The sequence below is a fragment of the Diprion similis genome, chromosome 9 (genome assembly GCF_021155765.1).
Source record: "Diprion similis isolate iyDipSimi1 chromosome 9, iyDipSimi1.1, whole genome shotgun sequence".
Taxonomy (NCBI): Eukaryota; Metazoa; Arthropoda; class Insecta; order Hymenoptera; family Diprionidae; genus Diprion; species Diprion similis.
The window spans coordinates 3,344,539-3,367,848 of record NC_060113.1 but is presented as its reverse complement, the minus strand read 5'-3'; the positions used below and the strand labels follow the sequence as shown (position 1 = coordinate 3,367,848).

Below are 23,310 nucleotides of genomic sequence, written 5' to 3'. Positions count from 1 at the left end.
GCTAACCCTTTTGCATTTTTGGTGAAAATTTCGACGACTTTGAAAAGTGCTGCAATTAATTCTTTAGAACACTATTCCGACGTAATTTTGCGAGAGAAATCGATTGATCGCAGTCCCAATGCGCTGCGAGCAACACCTGTAAAGTTACAGCCGAAAAACTGCAGATTTTCATCGCCATTTCTCTGCTGCTGGTCCTACGCTGTTTTTCATGTGTTTTCTGAGTTCCTGGGCGTCGAATTAGTCTAAAAAGCGTCATAATAATCGATTCCCAGACAAAAGATTTTTCGGCCAAAAAAAATCCAAGGCTAACCCCTTTGCATTTTTGGTGAAAATTTCGACGACTTTGAAAAGTGCTGCAATTAATTCTTTAGAACACTATTCCGACGTAATTTTGCGAGAGAAATCGATTGATCGCAGTCCCAATGCGCTGCGAGCAACACCTGTAAAGTTACAGCCGAAAAACTGCAGATTTTCATCGCCATTTCTCTGCTGCTGGTCCTACGCTGTTTTTCATGTGTTTTCTGAGTTCCTGGGCGTCGAATTAGTCTAAAAAGCGTCATAATAATCGATTCCCAGACAAAAGATTTTTCGGCCAAAAAAAATCCAAGGCTAACCCCTTTGCATTTTTGGTGAAAATTTCGACGACTTTGAAAAGTGCTGCAATTAATTCTTTAGAACACTATTCCGACGTAATTTTGCGAGAGAAATCGATTGATCGCAGTCCCAATGCGCTGCGAGCAACACCTGTAAAGTTACAGCCGAAAAACTGCAGATTTTCATCGCCATTTCTCTGCTGCTGGTCCTACGCTGTTTTTCATGTGTTTTCTGAGTTCCTGGGCGTCGAATTAGTCTAAAAAGCGTCATAATAATCGATTCCCAGACAAAAGATTTTTCGGCCAAAAAAAATCCAAGGCTAACCCCTTTGCATTTTTGGTGAAAATTTCGACGACTTTGAAAAGTGCTGCAATTAATTCTTTAGAACACTATTCCGACGTAATTTTGCGAGAGAAATCGATTGATCGCAGTCCCAATGCGCTGCGAGCAACACCTGTAAAGTTACAGCCGAAAAACTGCAGATTTTCATCGCCATTTCTCTGCTGCTGGTCCTACGCTGTTTTTCATGTGTTTTCTGAGTTCCTGGGCGTCGAATTAGTCTAAAAAGCGTCATAATAATCGATTCCCAGACAAAAGATTTTTCGGCCAAAAAAAATCCAAGGCTAACCCCTTTGCATTTTTGGTGAAAATTTCGACGACTTTGAAAAGTGCTGCAATTAATTCTTTAGAACACTATTCCGACGTAATTTTGCGAGAGAAATCGATTGATCGCAGTCCCAATGCGCTGCGAGCAACACCTGTAAAGTTACAGCCGAAAAACTGCAGATTTTCATCGCCATTTCTCTGCTGCTGGTCCTACGCTGTTTTTCATGTGTTTTCTGAGTTCCTGGGCGTCGAATTAGTCTAAAAAGCGTCATAATAATCGATTCCCAGACAAAAGATTTTTCGGCCAAAAAAAATCCAAGGCTAACCCCTTTGCATTTTTGGTGAAAATTTCGACGACTTTGAAAAGTGCTGCAATTAATTCTTTAGAACACTATTCCGACGTAATTTTGCGAGAGAAATCGATTGATCGCAGTCCCAATGCGCTGCGAGCAACACCTGTAAAGTTACAGCCGAAAAACTGCAGATTTTCATCGCCATTTCTCTGCTGCTGGTCCTACGCTGTTTTTCATGTGTTTTCTGAGTTCCTGGGCGTCGAATTAGTCTAAAAAGCGTCATAATAATCGATTCCCAGACAAAAGATTTTTCGGCCAAAAAAAATCCAAGGCTAACCCCTTTGCATTTTTGGTGAAAATTTCGACGACTTTGAAAAGTGCTGCAATTAATTCTTTAGAACACTATTCCGACGTAATTTTGCGAGAGAAATCGATTGATCGCAGTCCCAATGCGCTGCGAGCAACACCTGTAAAGTTACAGCCGAAAAACTGCAGATTTTCATCGCCATTTCTCTGCTGCTGGTCCTACGCTGTTTTTCATGTGTTTTCTGAGTTCCTGGGCGTCGAATTAGTCTAAAAAGCGTCATAATAATCGATTCCCAGACAAAAGATTTTTCGGCCAAAAAAAATCCAAGGCTAACCCCTTTGCATTTTTGGTGAAAATTTCGACGACTTTGAAAAGTGCTGCAATTAATTCTTTCGAACACTATTCCGACGTAATTTTGCGAGAGAAATCGATTGATCGCAGTCCCAATGCGCTGCGAGCAACACCTGTAAAGTTACAGCCGAAAAACTGCAGATTTTCATCGCCATTTCTCTGCTGCTGGTCCTACGCTGTTTTTCATGTGTTTTCTGAGTTCCTGGGCGTCGAATTAGTCTAAAAAGCGTCATAATAATCGATTCCCAGACAAAAGATTTTTCGGCCAAAAAAAATCCAAGGCTAACCCCTTTGCATTTTTCGTGAAAATTTCGACGACTTTGAAAAGTGCTGCAATTAATTCTTTAGAACACTATTCCGACGTAATTTTGCGAGAGAAATCGATTGATCGCAGTCCCAATGCGCTGCGAGCAACACCTGTAAAGTTACAGCCGAAAAACTGCAGATTTTCATCGCCATTTCTCTGCTGCTGGTCCTACGCTGTTTTTCATGTGTTTTCTGAGTTCCTGGGCGTCGAATTAGTCTAAAAAGCGTCATAATAATCGATTCCCAGACAAAAGATTTTTCGGCCAAAAAAAATCCAAGGCTAACCCCTTTGCATTTTTGGTGAAAATTTCGACGACTTTGAAAAGTGCTGCAATTAATTCTTTAGAACACTATTCCGACGTAATTTTGCGAGAGAAATCGATTGATCGCAGTCCCAATGCGCTGCGAGCAACACCTGTAAAGTTACAGCCGAAAAACTGCAGATTTTCATCGCCATTTCTCTGCTGCTGGTCCTACGCTGTTTTTCATGTGTTTTCTGAGTTCCTGGGCGTCGAATTAGTCTAAAAAGCGTCATAATAATCGATTCCCAGACAAAAGATTTTTCGGCCAAAAAAAATCCAAGGCTAACCCCTTTGCATTTTTGGTGAAAATTTCGACGACTTTGAAAAGTGCTGCAATTAATTCTTTAGAACACTATTCCGACGTAATTTTGCGAGAGAAATCGATTGATCGCAGTCCCAATGCGCTGCGAGCAACACCTGTAAAGTTACAGCCGAAAAACTGCAGATTTTCATCGCCATTTCTCTGCTGCTGGTCCTACGCTGTTTTTCATGTGTTTTCTGAGTTCCTGGGCGTCGAATTAGTCTAAAAAGCGTCATAATAATCGATTCCCAGACAAAAGATTTTTCGGCCAAAAAAAATCCAAGGCTAACCCCTTTGCATTTTTGGTGAAAATTTCGACGACTTTGAAAAGTGCTGCAATTAATTCTTTAGAACACTATTCCGACGTAATTTTGCGAGAGAAATCGATTGATCGCAGTCCCAATGCGCTGCGAGCAACACCTGTAAAGTTACAGCCGAAAAACTGCAGATTTTCATCGCCATTTCTCTGCTGCTGGTCCTACGCTGTTTTTCATGTGTTTTCTGAGTTCCTGGGCGTCGAATTAGTCTAAAAAGCGTCATAATAATCGATTCCCAGACAAAAGATTTTTCGGCCAAAAAAAATCCAAGGCTAACCCCTTTGCATTTTTGGTGAAAATTTCGACGACTTTGAAAAGTGCTGCAATTAATTCTTTAGAACACTATTCCGACGTAATTTTGCGAGAGAAATCGATTGATCGCAGTCCCAATGCGCTGCGAGCAACACCTGTAAAGTTACAGCCGAAAAACTGCAGATTTTCATCGCCATTTCTCTGCTGCTGGTCCTACGCTGTTTTTCATGTGTTTTCTGAATTCCTGGGCGTCGAATTAGTCTAAAAAGCGTCATAATAATCGATTCCCAGACAAAAGATTTTTCGGCCAAAAAAAATCCAAGGCTAACCCCTTTGCATTTTTGGTGAAAATTTCGACGACTTTGAAAAGTGCTGCAATTAATTCTTTAGAACACTATTCCGACGTAATTTTGCGAGAGAAATCGATTGATCGCAGTCCCAATGCGCTGCGAGCAACACCTGTAAAGTTACAGCCGAAAAACTGCAGATTTTCATCGCCATTTCTCTGCTGCTGGTCCTACGCTGTTTTTCATGTGTTTTCTGAGTTCCTGGGCGTCGAATTAGTCTAAAAAGCGTCATAATAATCGATTCCCAGACAAAAGATTTTTCGGCCAAAAAAAATCCAAGGCTAACCCCTTTGCATTATTGGTGAAAATTTCGACGACTTTGAAAAGTGCTGCAATTAATTCTTTAGAACACTATTCCGACGTAATTTTGCGAGAGAAATCGATTGATCGCAGTCCCAATGCGCTGCGAGCAACACCTGTAAAGTTACAGCCGAAAAACTGCAGATTTTCATCGCCATTTCTCTGCTGCTGGTCCTACGCTGTTTTTCATGTGTTTTCTGAGTTCCTGGGCGTCGAATTAGTCTAAAAAGCGTCATAATAATCGATTCCCAGACAAAAGATTTTTCGGCCAAAAAAAATCCAAGGCTAACCCCTTTGCATTTTTGGTGAAAATTTCGACGACTTTGAAAAGTGCTGCAATTAATTCTTTAGAACACTATTCCGACGTAATTTTGCGAGAGAAATCGATTGATCGCAGTCCCAATGCGCTGCGAGCAACACCTGTAAAGTTACAGCCGAAAAACTGCAGATTTTCATCGCCATTTCTCTGCTGCTGGTCCTACGCTGTTTTTCATGTGTTTTCTGAGTTCCTGGGCGTCGAATTAGTCTAAAAAGCGTCATAATAATCGATTCCCAGACAAAAGATTTTTCGGCCAAAAAAAATCCAAGGCTAACCCCTTTGCATTTTTGGTGAAAATTTCGACGACTTTGAAAAGTGCTGCAATTAATTCTTTAGAACACTATTCCGACGTAATTTTGCGAGAGAAATCGATTGATCGCAGTCCCAATGCGCTGCGAGCAACACCTGTAAAGTTACAGCCGAAAAACTGCAGATTTTCATCGCCATTTCTCTGCTGCTGGTCCTACGCTGTTTTTCATGTGTTTTCTGAGTTCCTGGGCGTCGAATTAGTCTAAAAAGCGTCATAATAATCGATTCCCAGACAAAAGATTTTTCGGCCAAAAAAAATCCAAGGCTAACCCCTTTGCATTTTTGGTGAAAATTTCGACGACTTTGAAAAGTGCTGCAATCAATTCTTCAGAACACTATTCCGACGTAATTTTGCGAGAGAAATCGATTGATCGCAGTCCCAATGCGCTGCGAGCAACACCTGTAAAGTTACAGCCGAAAAACTGCAGATTTTCATCGCCATTTCTCTGCTGCTGGTCCTACGCTGTTTTTCATGTGTTTTCTGAATTCCTGGGCGTCGAATTAGTCTAAAAAGCGTCATAATAATCGATTCCCAGACAAAAGATTTTTCGGCCAAAAAAAATCCAAGGCTAACCCCTTTGCATTTTTGGTGAAAATTTCGACGACTTTGAAAAGTGCTGCAATTAATTCTTTAGAACACTATTCCGACGTAATTTTGCGAGAGAAATCGATTGATCGCAGTCCCAATGCGCTGCGAGCAACACCTGTAAAGTTACAGCCGAAAAACTGCAGATTTTCATCGCCATTTCTCTGCTGCTGGTCCTACGCTGTTTTTCATGTGTTTTCTGAGTTCCTGGGCGTCGAATTAGTCTAAAAAGCGTCATAATAATCGATTCCCAGACAAAAGATTTTTCGGCCAAAAAAAATCCAAGGCTAACCCCTTTGCATTTTTGGTGAAAATTTCGACGACTTTGAAAAGTGCTGCAATTAATTCTTTAGAACACTATTCCGACGTAATTTTGCGAGAGAAATCGATTGATCGCAGTCCCAATGCGCTGCGAGCAACACCTGTAAAGTTACAGCCGAAAAACTGCAGATTTTCATCGCCATTTCTCTGCTGCTGGTCCTACGCTGTTTTTCATGTGTTTTCTGAGTTCCTGGGCGTCGAATTAGTCTAAAAAGCGTCATAATAATCGATTCCCAGACAAAAGATTTTTCGGCCAAAAAAAATCCAAGGCTAACCCCTTTGCATTTTTGGTGAAAATTTCGACGACTTTGAAAAGTGCTGCAATTAATTCTTTAGAACACTATTCCGACGTAATTTTGCGAGAGAAATCGATTGATCGCAGTCCCAATGCGCTGCGAGCAACACCTGTAAAGTTACAGCCGAAAAACTGCAGATTTTCATCGCCATTTCTCTGCTGCTGGTCCTACGCTGTTTTTCATGTGTTTTCTGAGTTCCTGGGCGTCGAATTAGTCTAAAAAGCGTCATAATAATCGATTCCCAGACAAAAGATTTTTCGGCCAAAAAAAATCCAAGGCTAACCCCTTTGCATTTTTGGTGAAAATTCCGACGACTTTGAAAAGTGCTGCAATTAATTCTTTAGAACACTATTCCGACGTAATTTTGCGAGAGAAATCGATTGATCGCAGTCCCAATGCGCTGCGAGCAACACCTGTAAAGTTACAGCCGAAAAACTGCAGATTTTCATCGCCATTTCTCTGCTGCTGGTCCTACGCTGTTTTTCATGTGTTTTCTGAGTTCCTGGGCGTCGAATTAGTCTAAAAAGCGTCATAATAATCGATTCCCAGACAAAAGATTTTTCGGCCAAAAAAAATCCAAGGCTAACCCCTTTGCATTTTTGGTGAAAATTTCGACGACTTTGAAAAGTGCTGCAATTAATTCTTTAGAACACTATTCCGACGTAATTTTGCGAGAGAAATCGATTGATCGCAGTCCCAATGCGCTGCGAGCAACACCTGTAAAGTTACAGCCGAAAAACTGCAGATTTTCATCGCCATTTCTCTGCTGCTGGTCCTACGCTGTTTTTCATGTGTTTTCTGAGTTCCTGGGCGTCGAATTAGTCTAAAAAGCGTCATAATAATCGATTCCCAGACAAAAGATTTTTCGGCCAAAAAAAATCCAAGGCTAACCCCTTTGCATTTTTGGTGAAAATTTCGACGACTTTGAAAAGTGCTGCAATTAATTCTTCAGAACACTATTCCGACGTAATTTTGCGAGAGAAATCGATTGATCGCAGTCCCAATGCGCTGCGAGCAACACCTGTAAAGTTACAGCCGAAAAACTGCAGATTTTCATCGCCATTTCTCTGCTGCTGGTCCTACGCTGTTTTTCATGTGTTTTCTGAATTCCTGGGCGTCGAATTAGTCTAAAAAGCGTCATAATAATCGATTCCCAGACAAAAGATTTTTCGGCCAAAAAAAATCCAAGGCTAACCCCTTTGCATTTTTGGTGAAAATTTCGACGACTTTGAAAAGTGCTGCAATTAATTCTTTAGAACACTATTCCGACGTAATTTTGCGAGAGAAATCGATTGATCGCAGTCCCAATGCGCTGCGAGCAACACCTGTAAAGTTACAGCCGAAAAACTGCAGATTTTCATCGCCATTTCTCTGCTGCTGGTCCTACGCTGTTTTTCATGTGTTTTCTGAGTTCCTGGGCGTCGAATTAGTCTAAAAAGCGTCATAATAATCGATTCCCAGACAAAAGATTTTTCGGCCAAAAAAAATCCAAGGCTAACCCCTTTGCATTTTTGGTGAAAATTTCGACGACTTTGAAAAGTGCTGCAATTAATTCTTTAGAACACTATTCCGACGTAATTTTGCGAGAGAAATCGATTGATCGCAGTCCCAATGCGCTGCGAGCAACACCTGTAAAGTTACAGCCGAAAAACTGCAGATTTTCATCGCCATTTCTCTGCTGCTGGTCCTACGTTGTTTTTCATGTGTTTTCTGAGTTCCTGGGCGTCGAATTAGTCTAAAAAGCGTCATAATAATCGATTCCCAGACAAAAGATTTTTCGGCCAAAAAAAATCCAAGGCTAACCCCTTTGCATTTTTGGTGAAAATTTCGACGACTTTGAAAAGTGCTGCAATTAATTCTTTAGAACACTATTCCGACGTAATTTTGCGAGAGAAATCGATTGATCGCAGTCCCAATGCGCTGCGAGCAACACCTGTAAAGTTACAGCCGAAAAACTGCAGATTTTCATCGCCATTTCTCTGCTGCTGGTCCTACGCTGTTTTTCATGTGTTTTCTGAGTTCCTGGGCGTCGAATTAGTCTAAAAAGCGTCATAATAATCGATTCCCAGACAAAAGATTTTTCGGCCAAAAAAAATCCAAGGCTAACCCCTTTGCATTTTTGGTGAAAATTTCGACGACTTTGAAAAGTGCTGCAATTAATTCTTTAGAACACTATTCCGACGTAATTTTGCGAGAGAAATCGATTGATCGCAGTCCCAATGCGCTGCGAGCAACACCTGTAAAGTTACAGCCGAAAAACTGCAGATTTTCATCGCCATTTCTCTGCTGCTGGTCCTACGCTGTTTTTCATGTGTTTTCTGAGTTCCTGGGCGTCGAATTAGTCTAAAAAGCGTCATAATAATCGATTCCCAGACAAAAGATTTTCCGACAAAAAATCCAAGGCTAACCCCTTTGCATTTTTGGTGAAAATTTCGACGACTTTGAAAAGTGCCGCAATTAATTCTTTAGAACACTATTCCGACGTAATTTTGCGAGAGAAATCGATTGATCGCAGTCCCAATGCGCTGCGAGCAACACCTGTAAAGTTACAGCCGAAAAACTGCAGATTTTCATCGCCATTTCTCTGCTGCTGGTCCTACGCTGTTTTTCATGTGTTTTCTGAATTCCTGGGCGTCGAATTAGTCTAAAAAGCGTCATAATAATCGATTCCCAGACAAAAGATTTTTCGGCCAAAAAAAATCCAAGGCTAACCCCTTTGCATTTTTGGTGAAAATTTCGACGACTTTGAAAAGTGCTGCAATTAATTCTTTAGAACACTATTCCGACGTAATTTTGCGAGAGAAATCGATTGATCGTAGTCCCAATGCGCTGCGAGCAACACCTGTAAAGTTACAGCCGAAAAACTGCAGATTTTCATCGCCATTTCTCTGCTGCTGGTCCTACGCTGTTTTTCATGTGTTTTCTGAGTTCCTGGGCGTCGAATTAGTCTAAAAAGCGTCATAATAATCGATTCCCAGACAAAAGATTTTTCGGCCAAAAAAAATCCAAGGCTAACCCCTTTGCATTTTTGGTGAAAATTTCGACGACTTTGAAAAGTGCTGCAATTAATTCTTTAGAACACTATTCCGACGTAATTTTGCGAGAGAAATCGATTGATCGCAGTCCCAATGCGCTGCGAGCAACACCTGTAAAGTTACAGCCGAAAAACTGCAGATTTTCATCGCCATTTCTCTGCTGCTGGTCCTACGCTGTTTTTCATGTGTTTTCTGAGTTCCTGGGCGTCGAATTAGTCTAAAAAGCGTCATAATAATCGATTCCCAGACAAAAGATTTTTCGGCCAAAAAAAATCCAAGGCTAACCCCTTTGCATTTTTGGTGAAAATTTCGACGACTTTGAAAAGTGCTGCAATTAATTCTTCAGAACACTATTCCGACGTAATTTTGCGAGAGAAATCGATTGATCGCAGTCCCAATGCGCTGCGAGCAACACCTGTAAAGTTACAGCCGAAAAACTGCAGATTTTCATCGCCATTTCTCTGCTGCTGGTCCTACGCTGTTTTTCATGTGTTTTCTGAGTTCCTGGGCGTCGAATTAGTCTAAAAAGCGTCATAATAATCGATTCCCAGACAAAAGATTTTTCGGCCAAAAAAAATCCAAGGCTAACCCCTTTGCATTTTTGGTGAAAATTTCGACGACTTTGAAAAGTGCTGCAATTAATTCTTTAGAACACTATTCCGACGTAATTTTGCGAGAGAAATCGATTGATCGCAGTCCCAATGCGCTGCGAGCAACACCTGTAAAGTTACAGCCGAAAAACTGCAGATTTTCATCGCCATTTCTCTGCTGCTGGTCCTACGCTGTTTTTCATGTGTTTTCTGAGTTCCTGGGCGTCGAATTAGTCTAAAAAGCGTCATAATAATCGATTCCCAGACAAAAGATTTTTCGGCCAAAAAAAATCCAAGGCTAACCCCTTTGCATTTTTGGTGAAAATTTCGACGACTTTGAAAAGTGCTGCAATTAATTCTTTAGAACACTATTCCGACGTAATTTTGCGAGAGAAATCGATTGATCGCAGTCCCAATGCGCTGCGAGCAACACCTGTAAAGTTACAGCCGAAAAACTGCAGATTTTCATCGCCATTTCTCTGCTGCTGGTCCTACGCTGTTTTTCATGTGTTTTCTGAATTCCTGGGCGTCGAATTAGTCTAAAAAGCGTCATAATAATCGATTCCCAGACAAAAGATTTTTCGGCCAAAAAAAATCCAAGGCTAACCCCTTTGCATTTTTGGTGAAAATTTCGACGACTTTGAAAAGTGCTGCAATTAATTCTTTAGAACACTATTCCGACGTAATTTTGCGAGAGAAATCGATTGATCGTAGTCCCAATGCGCTGCGAGCAACACCTGTAAAGTTACAGCCGAAAAACTGCAGATTTTCATCGCCATTTCTCTGCTGCTGGTCCTACGCTGTTTTTCATGTGTTTTCTGAGTTCCTGGGCGTCGAATTAGTCTAAAAAGCGTCATAATAATCGATTCCCAGACAAAAGATTTTTCGGCCAAAAAAAATCCAAGGCTAACCCCTTTGCATTTTTGGTGAAAATTTCGACGACTTTGAAAAGTGCTGCAATTAATTCTTTAGAACACTATTCCGACGTAATTTTGCGAGAGAAATCGATTGATCGCAGTCCCAATGCGCTGCGAGCAACACCTGTAAAGTTACAGCCGAAAAACTGCAGATTTTCATCGCCATTTCTCTGCTGCTGGTCCTACGCTGTTTTTCATGTGTTTTCTGAGTTCCTGGGCGTCGAATTAGTCTAAAAAGCGTCATAATAATCGATTCCCAGACAAAAGATTTTTCGGCCAAAAAAAATCCAAGGCTAACCCCTTTGCATTTTTGGTGAAAATTTCGACGACTTTGAAAAGTGCTGCAATTAATTCTTCAGAACACTATTCCGACGTAATTTTGCGAGAGAAATCGATTGATCGCAGTCCCAATGCGCTGCGAGCAACACCTGTAAAGTTACAGCCGAAAAACTGCAGATTTTCATCGCCATTTCTCTGCTGCTGGTCCTACGCTGTTTTTCATGTGTTTTCTGAGTTCCTGGGCGTCGAATTAGTCTAAAAAGCGTCATAATAATCGATTCCCAGACAAAAGATTTTTCGGCCAAAAAAAATCCAAGGCTAACCCCTTTGCATTTTTGGTGAAAATTTCGACGACTTTGAAAAGTGCTGCAATTAATTCTTTAGAACACTATTCCGACGTAATTTTGCGAGAGAAATCGATTGATCGCAGTCCCAATGCGCTGCGAGCAACACCTGTAAAGTTACAGCCGAAAAACTGCAGATTTTCATCGCCATTTCTCTGCTGCTGGTCCTACGCTGTTTTTCATGTGTTTTCTGAGTTCCTGGGCGTCGAATTAGTCTAAAAAGCGTCATAATAATCGATTCCCAGACAAAAGATTTTTCGGCCAAAAAAAATCCAAGGCTAACCCCTTTGCATTTTTGGTGAAAATTTCGACGACTTTGAAAAGTGCTGCAATTAATTCTTTAGAACACTATTCCGACGTAATTTTGCGAGAGGAATTCATTGAGCGCAGTCCAAACGCGCTGCGATCAACGCATAAAAAGTTACTCTTAAAAACATTGAATTCGTGCAGGGGTACTAGAACCAAGGGGAAGGAAAATAACAAATCCAATTCTGCAGAGTTGTCGTTCAAATTTTGTTGCAGTTTATTCAAGATGCCCTTATTTCAGTACAAGTGTCCGGGTGTCAGTGTATAGTATGTCAGCAAGTAGCCCCGTGATAGTGAAATTAAAAACATAGAGAATGTACGGAAAGAGAGTAAAATATAGAATACTCGACGCAAAATACGACAAATATGAGTTATATCAGATATTTTTGTAATTATAGTTCTAATTTCTTAGTACAATTAGGTGCAATTCGTATCGCAGGCTACAATACGCATGATGTCATATTGTTATGCTTTCATGTAACCTGTATTAAGGTCAGCTAATAAATGAATCTACTATCACAATATTTGTATTTGGTCAGTTGTTCATTCAACGCTTTTCTGAATGCCTCTCTTTCCATCCATGGTAATTCCTTTCCTGCTGGTCCTTCGCACTCGTTGATGCCGCTTTTGCGTTTCTAAGGGTCCAAGTAGTCTATAAGTAGGCGTACAAACTAAGGTGCAAATCGATTCAGAGATGAAAAATTCCCGTTTGCGAAAATAAAAAAAAAAGTCAGGCTAACCCCATTTGGAATTTTGGCGAAAATTTCGAAGACTTTGAAAAATGCCGTAAACAATTCTGTTATTCACTACTCCGACGAAATTTTGCAAGAGAAATTGATTGAGTGCAGTCCAAATACACCATCAGCTACTTCATCTTGCTCTTTCATACGCTCGTTTTTTATACTAAGCAACAATTCTAGATCTTTAAATTCTTTGAATAAGAGTGTATTAGGGATCTATTTAACTAATCACGTGAGTTTTGACGCGCGGTATTCTGCCGTTGCATCGGTACCCATTTTCACGAACGACTTTTCCTGCTGAAGGCGTACGTTGTCGCGTCAAGTTGCCGTTGCGTCAAACTGACGCCCCTCAAAATCCAGCCTACCGCCGACGAGTGGTCTGGCAATTATTCGTCATAATTTTACCAAAAACACAAATATTTGTGCCCAGAAAATGCTCAGTCGGAGTATAGAAAAGTGAAGGATAATCATAGCGGCATCAGTTGTTATAATAGTCTCAGAAATACCGAGTATACCGTTATTTACTGTCCCTGTAGGATATGATAATTCAAAACGATTGGTTCATTTCATGCCATGGCGTAGCCTCGAAGGCTTATGATTGGCTGAGCCACTTGCGCAGCCAGGAGAAAATGCCCGTTGGCCGGAACAAATACGGTCGATTTGGCGCTGTCGTCTGTACATATACATAATTACTATATCTTCGTTTTTCTTCGAGATTAAATTAACAATATCGATACGATTTGAACCAATGCATATAATAGATAACATAGGGCACTGGTAATAAGTCACCGAATATCTTCACGCCGATCCAAAATTGAGTTTTCACTTGGGTGTCGAGGGATTTAGTTGAATATCACAAGTATAAGCACACCATGCTAATAAATATACAAATTTCATCCTGGCTCGAGCGAGATTTTTTGATCCCTCAAACTACGGCCCTGGGCAACAAGTGTTCTATGTCTAGTGTGGAGGGGGTGGCGTCGTGTTTGTGGCAAAAGTCAGGCGTGAGTATAGTGGGAGGTGGTTCGGTCGGCACATTGAGAGAATGAATGCTGGTGTTGTGATTAGTTTGTAGTAAAAACTGATGATTATCCTTGCGAAACAGAGTTATTAATTCCGTGTGAAAAGTGTTCTTCGAATTATCCAGGATATAATGTGTGGATTTAATTGAGTATCCCATTGATACGGCATGCCAGTAATCGGCAGGTGAGCACCGTTCATTCCTCAGGTATTTGGGCGTTGACCAACAAACCATCTCGCCACGACACTCAAATACTGACTAATACGTTACAGGCAGTTTCACAGACGCGTCTCGTATTCACTAAGCGATCAGCTTACCTGCGATAACTCTTCGATTTTCTAATAAAAACTGTCTTATCGGTTCGAGATAGACGCATACGTTATTTTATTCCATAATCGGGCGGTATATTATGTTAAGAAATAAAAGTAGGGGCGTGACGGTGTGCGTTTATTTGATTCGGTGGAAATGCTTCGATCGTTAACTTATTATCTATGACCCACGTTACCGAAAACCACCGTTTGTGGCCCAATACTTAGTTAATAATCACTTCCTTGTTTTTTTCCGTTAGCTTTCCTATTTACGTATGTAAAATATCAACGTAGGTAAGGTTATCGCCATTTTGACCATTCTTGACCATTTTCACGACTCGTTTACCGTTTGACAAAGTTTTTCGTCTGCTAAAAGTGTTTCAGTTTCATTATTAGATACATATTTATTAAATTTTCACCTGACGAATACGCGAGAACCGCCCGCCATCTATGAACTAGCGTGCGTGTGTATTAGATCACAAATCTATTGTTAGAAAAACGCGTCTCCAGTCCCTAAAGCCATCTGTACCATCGTTGATTCATTTCTCACACTTATTCTCATTTACAAATCCAATCAAAATGTACGAATCAGATTGATTCTTAGAAAACCTTCAGATTTCATTCTTTTATAATTCTTCTGATTTATATTTTTCGGAATACTAATAGTCAAAGTAACTAAATTATTTAACATTACCACAGTTTCTTCAAAATAAATGCTGTAAAGTGAATGGAAATGTAATGTTTAAATTTCTTTTTCTTTCTAAGCTTCCAGAGTACACATACCTTCCTAATTGAATACAGGTCATAGGGTCGTCACCATAAAATGTGTGGGTGGTACACACATAAATCCCCTTACTTGTTTCATTGTGCTTCATTTCTTAGGTGGCCAAGCTGCAGCATACTGGCTATCATATTTTCTTTTCCTCCAAATCCCTTGGTTAATCAGTTTGCTTCGTATTCATGAATTGTAGGGTGTATTGCTATTCACATAAATAATGAGGACATCATTGGTTCAAAAATCCTAGTGACCACTTGTCTCTGTTTAACATCTTGGTTACTGTTTGACACGTATTGATGACCGAATCGATTTCTGCCTAAAATTCAAATACGATTACAAAGCTATTGTTAGCAAATCAAATGCTATAGTTTTATTAACATTCAATAAACTTACCAATATTGAAAGCGCCTTAGATGAAACAGTACTCGTTTCTTATTCATGATGTAATATTATATGTAAATAGAAGCTTGTCTCATTCTCTGAAATATTTATGATGTTTTAGTCTGAGCACCTTTTTTTTGTCCATTCCAAGTGACAATAATTTTTCTTCTGACATACATTCGTAGAGCATGTTTGCCCACACAAAACAGCTTTCAATAGCCTAAGATGATGTCACAATTCAATACTGATAAACTGTAACATTGCAGAAAATAGCTGTTGCTGAAATGTTTCTTAGTTTAATTTCAGCGATACTTTTATATATTTATTCATTGACTTTTATGGTTACCTAAGATTTCTCCAGCGCTACATGAGTGCACAAATATACAAGTACCTGAAACTCTGATGTATTGTAAAGATTACACATTTATGAGAAGACTGCTCTTTTGCTATTACTAAGAAATGTTGAAATATGGAGCTAGATACACCTTAGCATCAACAATTCATTTATGCACTAATGCAATTATCTTCAATATTCTATGAAATTTTTTTAGTCAGTTCAATGAAGTACATTTTCTTAAATGTAAATATTCATTTAGTTAAGCCAGAGTTAATTTCTTTCAAATTCGATAATGTAGTTTAGTTATATGACCGTAATTATAAAAAAAATGTTATGAATTGAAGGTAAGAAATGAAATTTTGATCGCTGGGTTTCACTACTTTGTTTTAATTATAATCACCAATTTGGCTGATAACTCTGGCTACTAGTGTCAGCTTGATCAGAAAAGTTTGAAAATAAAACATTTATTAATGCCTTAATTTTTTTTTTACACAGCAAAATGTGGTGGCTAACATTGGCGATATGTTTGGCCAGCACGTATGGCCAGACACCTGAAAATGTGGACCCAACTCGTCCTTATTACAATCGATACAATGAAAATCAGGAAAGAGATTCTAATCTTGCATATGGAACTAGAAATGGTGGTCAAAATGATAATGTCATTATCAAAGAAGCGTAAGTTATGTTCTTATACATATGGAATGAATGATACTGCATGATTTAACGCTGTAGACTAGGTGATTCAAGCAGCATGCCAAAATTTATTTTACAGGATAGATATTTACAATACTAAATATTCTGATGCATATTGGGCATACAAAGGTTGGATACCGCAGCCTATGTAAGCATGGAAAATGTGTGAAAATGTGTTGATGCTTCTGGGGCGTAGTATCTGTGTTGCTTATTGAGTTATTGCTTGTCGTGATCGTGTTCTTTGATATACTAATGATTCATGTTGCTGCACAATTTTAGACTTAAAATTGCACATTATGAATTACAAAGAGAAAATAATTGTCCAAACACTGGCACTTGCACCGTGAACTAGTCTTAAAACTTTTGATGCATGGATTAACTTTTTAAAAATTTAATTCAATCTGACTACTATATATCTTTCAATATGGTAACTGAATCAAATTTGTAATAATCATGAATTGTTTTACTTCTACTTAAATTGATTTTTCAAATGGATATATCATCCTCACCAACGAAGATTGTATTCTATTCCAAATTATAAAATTGCCTGAAATGACAGCTTCATCTCGCAATGCTTATTATGCTACATGTTTTATGTTGCACATATTATACCTATGTATACTGTAATTTACATGCTTGTATCCCAAGTTGAACTAATAAATACTATGTGTACAGAATGTGGTATACTTTTAAAAGTATCCAAAATTGTAAATAAGTAGTAAAATGTATTTTATTTTGACAGGACATACTTTGTGGTAGCCTCACGCTTGGTGCGACCTGGCCAAACATATCGAGTTGCCGTCAATGTACTCCAAAGTCCATTGCCTTTGACTGTTCGATCTTCTATCCAGTGGAACGGCATCGAGATAGCTGCTGCTCATGAAGAAGTTAAACCAGGCATACCAGAAACATTGATGATGCGAATGCCATCCACATCAATCACTGGAAATTATAGACTCAGGATTGAGGGAATGTACAATTCACTGACCGGCGGACAAGCATTTTTAAATGAAACGAAATTGATGTTCAATCAAAGATCCATGACTATCTTCATTCAACTGGATAAGCCCGTTTACATGCAGGGACAAACCGTTAGATTCAGAACGATTCCCATCAATACGGAATTGAAAACTTTCAATGATCCTGTTGATGTTTACATGCTGGATCCAAGAGGAAGGGTAATGAGAAGGTGGCTGAGTCGACAAAGTAATTTAGGGACTGTTTCCCTAACTTATCAACTTTCGGATCAACCTGTGTTTGGTGAATGGAAAATTCAGATTACAGCACAAGGCCAAGTAGAAGAAAAGACATTTTCCGTTGAAGAATACTATCAAACCCGTTTTGAAGTGAATGTTACGATGCCTGCATTTTTCTTTGACAACGATCCATACATTCACGGTATAGTTCAGGCAAATTATACATCCGGAGCTCCAGTCAGAGGAAATCTTACTCTTAGAGCAAGTTTTCGCCCTATAGATAGACTCCATAGTACTTCCACTCAGAATGAAATCACTGACAAATACTTCAACTTTAACGAATACTATCCGGCTTGGTTTAATAAACCGACTCAATATGAAGAAAGACACCCAGTATTGCAATTTTTTAACGGTACATACGCCTTCAGATATCCAATGAGAGAACTGCTTCAATTTGCTCCGTCACTGGACAGAATGGAAATAATGATTACGGCAACAGTGGGCGAAAGATTTTTGGAAGAAATAATTACAGGATATTCATCGGCGAGGATATACAATTCTAGTATAAAAATTCACTTCTTTGGAGGTTCACCACAAATTTTCAAACCACAGATGCCCTTCTCCTTAAACATAGTTGCATCGTTCCACGACGACTCTCCTTTAAAGGAATCGCAATTAAGAAACGCGAGAATGGAGATGAGAGCTGATGTTGAAATGCGTGGTGGAGGTAGACGGTCACTCGATACTCAATACTTGCGACTTGTTGCAGGTAGTGATGCGATTTGGTATATGAAAATTGATCTGAAGTCTCAACTGGGGCTTGATGATAACCCACAACAAGCACAGCGCGTATTGAATGATGTATCTTCCATGAGAATATACGCTTACTTAACAGATGGTGAAGGCAATAGAGCTCAGAGTGAACTTCTACTGATTACTCATGAATCTCCAAATCACAAGCAAATCAAAGTTTCTACGTCAACAGCAGATGCCAAAGTCGGGGAATATATAATTTTCCATGTTCAGACTAACTATTACATCGACGATTTTAACTATATTATAATGTCGAAAGGATCCATTTTACTACACCAGCAAGAAACCATGCAAGATAATATCAGAACTTTCTCAATACCATTGAGTCCAGAAATGGCTCCAGTAGCTACGGCTATTGTTTATCATGTGGGGCGTTATGGCGAAGTTATAGCAGACTCATTGACTTTCCCTGTGAATGGTATATCAAGAAATAACTTCACACTATTTATAAATGACAAAAAAGCAAGAACGGGTGAAAATGTTGAGATCGCAATTTATGGAGAGCCTGGAGCATATGTGGGCTTATCTGGAATTGACAGAGCTTTCTATACTATGCAAGCTGGTAACGAGTTGACTTATGCTAACGTCATAACAAAGATGTCACATTTTGGTGAAGAGACAAATGGTACACATTCTCATTCTTGGCTTTCTCACGGAGGAGATCCAGACGAGCTAGTATACTTCCCCTCATCTACATACGGTGTTGATGTCAACAGAACTTTTGAGTATGTAGGCTTAGCAGTTTTCACGGATGCTCAAATTTACAGAAGATTGGATTATTGCAACAGAACTCAAGGATTCGGAGAGTGCTTGAATGGTAAGTGCTACAGGCTGGACAAAAAATGTGATGGGATATTTGATTGCGAAGATGGAACAGACGAAGTATTGTGCATACATGGAAATGCTACAGATTTAGCCAACTTCAGAAAATCGAGGTTCAACAGATTACAACGACAATATGAAAACGTTTGGATGTGGAAAGACATTAACATTGGACCTCACGGAAGGCAGATATTCAATATCGATGTGCCTAAAAGACCCGTGCATTGGATGGTAACAGCTTTTAGTATGAGTCCCACTATAGGTTTTGGAATGTTACCTAAAGCTATTGAGTACATTGGTGTCTTGCCATTCTTTATCAATGTTGAAATGCCAACTCATAGTCGGCAAGGTGAACAGGTCGGAATCCGAGTGTCTGTATTCAACTACATGAAAATGAACATAGAGGCGACAGTAGTTTTATCCGATTCAAAGGATTACAAGTTTGTTCACGTTGAAGCGAATGGGATAGTGCAATCTTATAGCCCAAGAACATCTTTTGGAGAACATCAATTTTTCATTTGGATTCACGCGCAAGATGCTACTGTCGTATACTTGCCCATAGTACCTACAAGATTAGGAGACATCAAAGTTCACATTTATGCAACAACATTGGTTGGCAGAGATCAAGTTACACGGACGTTGCATGTCGAGGCTGATGGCTTACCTCAGCACAGACATCAGTCCATTCTACTTGATTTGAGTAATCGAGCTTATGTATTCCAGTACATGCATGTAAACATCACTGAAACACCTATTATACCATACGAGGAAAATCGTTACTACATATATGGTTCAAACAAGGCAACAATTAGTATCGTTGGTGATGTTGTCGGTCCCATTTTTCCCACAATGCCAGTAAATGCTACGAGTTTACTGGGATTGCCAATGGATGCAGCTGAGCAAAATATGTTCAGTTTTGCTGCCAACATGTACACCACTCTCTATATGAGATTAATAAATCAACGCAACATTACTCAGGAAAAAGACAGTTTCTATTACATGAATATAGGATATCAAAGACAATTGTCTTTCATGATGCCCGATGGATCTTTTAGTCTGTTTCGCAGTGATTGGAATCAGTCAGCGTCCAGTGTCTGGTTGACTGCATATTGTGCTAGAGTTTTCCAAGAAGCTAGATTTTATGAATGGGAAAACTATCTGTACATTGATCCAAATGTAATTGCCGATGCAGTTGCTTGGATCTTGCAGCATCAGACATGGGAAGGTTCATTTTACGAAGTAACATGGCTACCGGACAGAAAAGTGAACAGCTCATTAAATTACGATGATAATCCGATTAAACACAGAAACATATCACTGACTGCACACGTTCTGATTACTCTGGAAACAGTGAAGGATTTGAAAGGGGGTTTGGGAGCTCAAGTAGCATTAGCAGCAGCAAAGGCAGTGAAATGGCTTGAGCGAAATTTGGAATTGCTTGAGCAAAGAGGAAAGCCTTACGAAGTAGCAATAGTGGCATATGCGTTGCTGCTAGCCAAAGCCTCGTCTGCCGAACTAGGTTTTACCATTTTAACAAAATTGGCAAGGCGAGAAGATGGTCTAACTTACTGGGGCAGGGAAGTTGTCCCCCTACCACCACAAAAATTAGAAAATCAGAAGCCATTCTCATTGCCACGTCTTCCATATGCCTACGATTCGGAAAATATCGAAACAACTGCCTATGCGCTTCTTGTGCATGTAGCTAGACAAGAAATCTGGACTGAACCCATTGTCAAATGGCTTAATGCACAAAGATTGACAGATGGTGGATGGGCTTCGACGCAAGACACTGCATGGGCCATGAAGGCATTGATGGACTATACAGTCAGACAAAGAATTAGGGATGTTAGTGAATTGACTGTCACTATTGAAGCAACTGCTTTACCTGGCCAGACTAAAACCTTGTATGTCACCCCCAAAAACTTGGCAAGACTCCAAACTGTTGAGGTATTGAATTTTATCCCGACTTTTTAAATAAATATCTTGTTGAATAAAAAAAAAAAAAATATAGTCAATTTGTAAGTAAGGTTTCGACTTGCACTGATGTAAGTTTTACACCAGTCATGTATAAAATATTTACATTAATTTTTTATTAATTTGTGTTCCTAGATACCAGAAGCTTGGGGTACAGTTCAGGTACAAGCTAAAGGAGCTGGTTACGCCATTTTACAAATGTCTGTTCAATACAATGTTGATATCAAGAAATTCCAAACACAACCACCCATCAGAGCCTTTGACCTTATAACGCGAGCCAATTTCCATGGAAGAAATCAGTCTCACATCACCTATACCAGTTGCCAAACGTAATTACAACCAACAGATTTTATTTATTGTAGCTGAAACTCTTTTTTACCAAAACTGATTATCAGTGGGTATTTTATCATTGATTTCTAAAAAAATGTTGTTCTAATATAGTATTCTTCGCATGTTATGATTAATAATTAACATTGAACACATTTCTACAGATGGATAAACGTGAATGAATCTTCACGTTCTGGAATGGCTGTACTGGATATCACCATTCCTACAGGATACATCATACAACAACAGAACTTGGATCGATATATCTTATCTAAGCAGGTTCGAAATTTGCAACGTGCACGATTCCAAGAAAGAAAAGTATTGTTTTACTTTGACTACTTAGACACGGAAGAAACATGCGTCAATTTTACAATTGAAAGATGGTATCCAGTCGCCAATATGTCAAGATATTTGCCAATCAGAGTTTACGACTATTATGCACCTGGTACGTATTTGTAATAACTGATATATTTTAACTATCTCAAACGACACGCTGTTATTTCTATCCATGAATATCCTTTTTTTCAGAACGTTTCAATGAGACTATATTCGATTCATTGTCAACGTATATTCTCAACATTTGTGAGGTCTGTGGAAGCTCGCAATGTCCATACTGTAACATCTATAACGCAGCTCCGCTACTAGCAACTCCTACTGGATTTGTTCTCATAATTTCATTGTTCGTTACCGTAATGAGGTACTTCAGAACACAACAGTTTAACATAGGATATTTTTACAATAATTGAAACAAAGAGCATATTGTAATGATAGGATCAAAAGACATGCACTTTGAAATCTCATTATCAGTTAGACGACTTGAGAATCTCTAAGAAAAAAATGTAATCGATACAAGAGACACTGTATGTAAGGTAAATGTTGTCTCACATCAAACTTCGACATCATGTGAACCGTAATGTTTCTAATGTAAACTAAAGTGCCTACAGATTCTCAACTTCAAGTTCAAAGTTATAAAATGTATGTAAAATGTTGTTAGTAGCTTCACCAAGGTTGCCTTATTAAGAGACATATGTTATATATTATAATATATATTTTTGAGAATTACGAACAAAACGAGTAATAATACTGCTGTTAGTTTTAAATAGTTGCGCTAATTTAAGAATCTTTTTTCTGATGTTTATGACATCAATTTTATGTAAAAAGTTAGCATTTTTAAGACTTATTTTTTTAGAATACTTGAAGAAAAGACAGCAAAATAGTACATTTTACAAGTTACAGTAATGCAATACAGTACGATTGGAATCAAGGTATCGAAAAATATTCTCTGTAAGCACAGGCGTTAGTGGAAAATGATTGTAATGTAGCTTTGATCGCTATGAGATCTGTCCATGGTTTTTGATATTTTACATATAAATTAGTTAGATATTAAGAATTGAATTATTTGGCATTCAATGTTTATGTTCAATATCTCAGAATTGAGTACACAATTGTGTACATTGAGGAATGCATCTATTTTTATTAATATCAAACTGAATGCATACAATGAGCTATCAAAACATTCTGATACTAGGTATTTAATATAATTGGCGGCAAAGTTTCAAAAATTATTAATGGATTATGTAACTTACCTCCGTTTTGAGTTCTCTTTAGAGGAGTAGCTATTCATTTGATTGATTCACACTTATCACAAACTGACTTTGCAACTGAATCTTTTACTTGAAATCATTCCGTCCGCATTTGAATTATTAAGTTAACTTATAAACTAGTTGTGTAATTTAAGATAACGCTGCTTTTGGGAAAGAGTCTGACGCTACAAATAATTTTTTTTTGTAATATTAAAATGTAACAATCATTCATTTGCAGATGCATACTTTTATGTGACATAAACGTAGGTAAATTATTTTTGAATGAATTCACGAAAACAGGGTAGGCATAATGTCACGAGTTTTTCTTGAATAACAAGACTAAAATTCATATTGCAATATTCTATTATATCAAGAAGATTTTTGTCAAAAGCAGCAAAAAAAAATGAGTCTCATAAAGCCGTCCACGTAGAATAACTTTTTCACTCAAGTGTAATTAATATTTTAACAAATACTATTTTATTTTTTAACTACACGATTTTTGTGTAACTTTATTTGATACCTATAATATACTTTAAATAACTTTCACATGTAGAGTGAAAATAAGTACCTAAAATAAATGACAACGCACAGAATATATCTCTACACCTGGAATTTATATTAGTTTTCCATAAACATGTTGGAAACGATTACAACTTTTATAACATTTATATAAATAAATGCAGTCAGAAAATATCGATCGAAAATATTCGTTTAATTCTACCTCATACGAATATTAATTCGCAGTCAGCATATCAAAGA

At 38.6% G+C, this 23,310-nt stretch overlaps 1 protein-coding gene across 3 annotated transcripts; it reads left to right on the top strand.

Annotated features, from left to right (window-relative positions):
• Window positions 1-13,257: 13,257 nt before the first annotated feature.
• On the top strand, window positions 13,258-23,237 carry LOC124410652 (CD109 antigen). 3 transcript variants are annotated; one of them, XM_046889176.1, is made up of 7 exons: window positions 13,258-13,546; window positions 15,639-15,818; window positions 15,916-15,984; window positions 16,579-20,614; window positions 20,777-20,970; window positions 21,133-21,413; window positions 21,497-23,237. In XM_046889176.1, exons 2-7 carry the CDS (start codon window positions 15,643-15,645, stop codon window positions 21,712-21,714), a joined length of 4,974 nt encoding a protein of 1,657 aa, XP_046745132.1. In that variant the 5' UTR covers window positions 13,258-13,546; window positions 15,639-15,642; the 3' UTR covers window positions 21,715-23,237. The 3 variants fall into 3 exon arrangements, with proteins under 3 accessions (XP_046745132.1, XP_046745131.1, XP_046745133.1); XM_046889175.1 differs by having other exon boundaries at window positions 13,259-13,524; XM_046889177.1 differs by lacking the exon at window positions 15,916-15,984 and having other exon boundaries at window positions 13,263-13,524.
• The last annotated feature ends 73 nt before the right edge of the window (window positions 23,238-23,310 follow it).

Coding starts and splice junctions, on each gene's coding strand:
- LOC124410652 (XM_046889175.1), top strand. Junction 20,615..20,776: donor CAAGACTCCAAACTGTTGAG/GTATTGAATTTT, acceptor TTGTGTTCCTAG/ATACCAGAAGCTTGGGGTAC. Junction 20,971..21,132: donor ACCTATACCAGTTGCCAAAC/GTAATTACAACC, acceptor ACATTTCTACAG/ATGGATAAACGTGAATGAAT.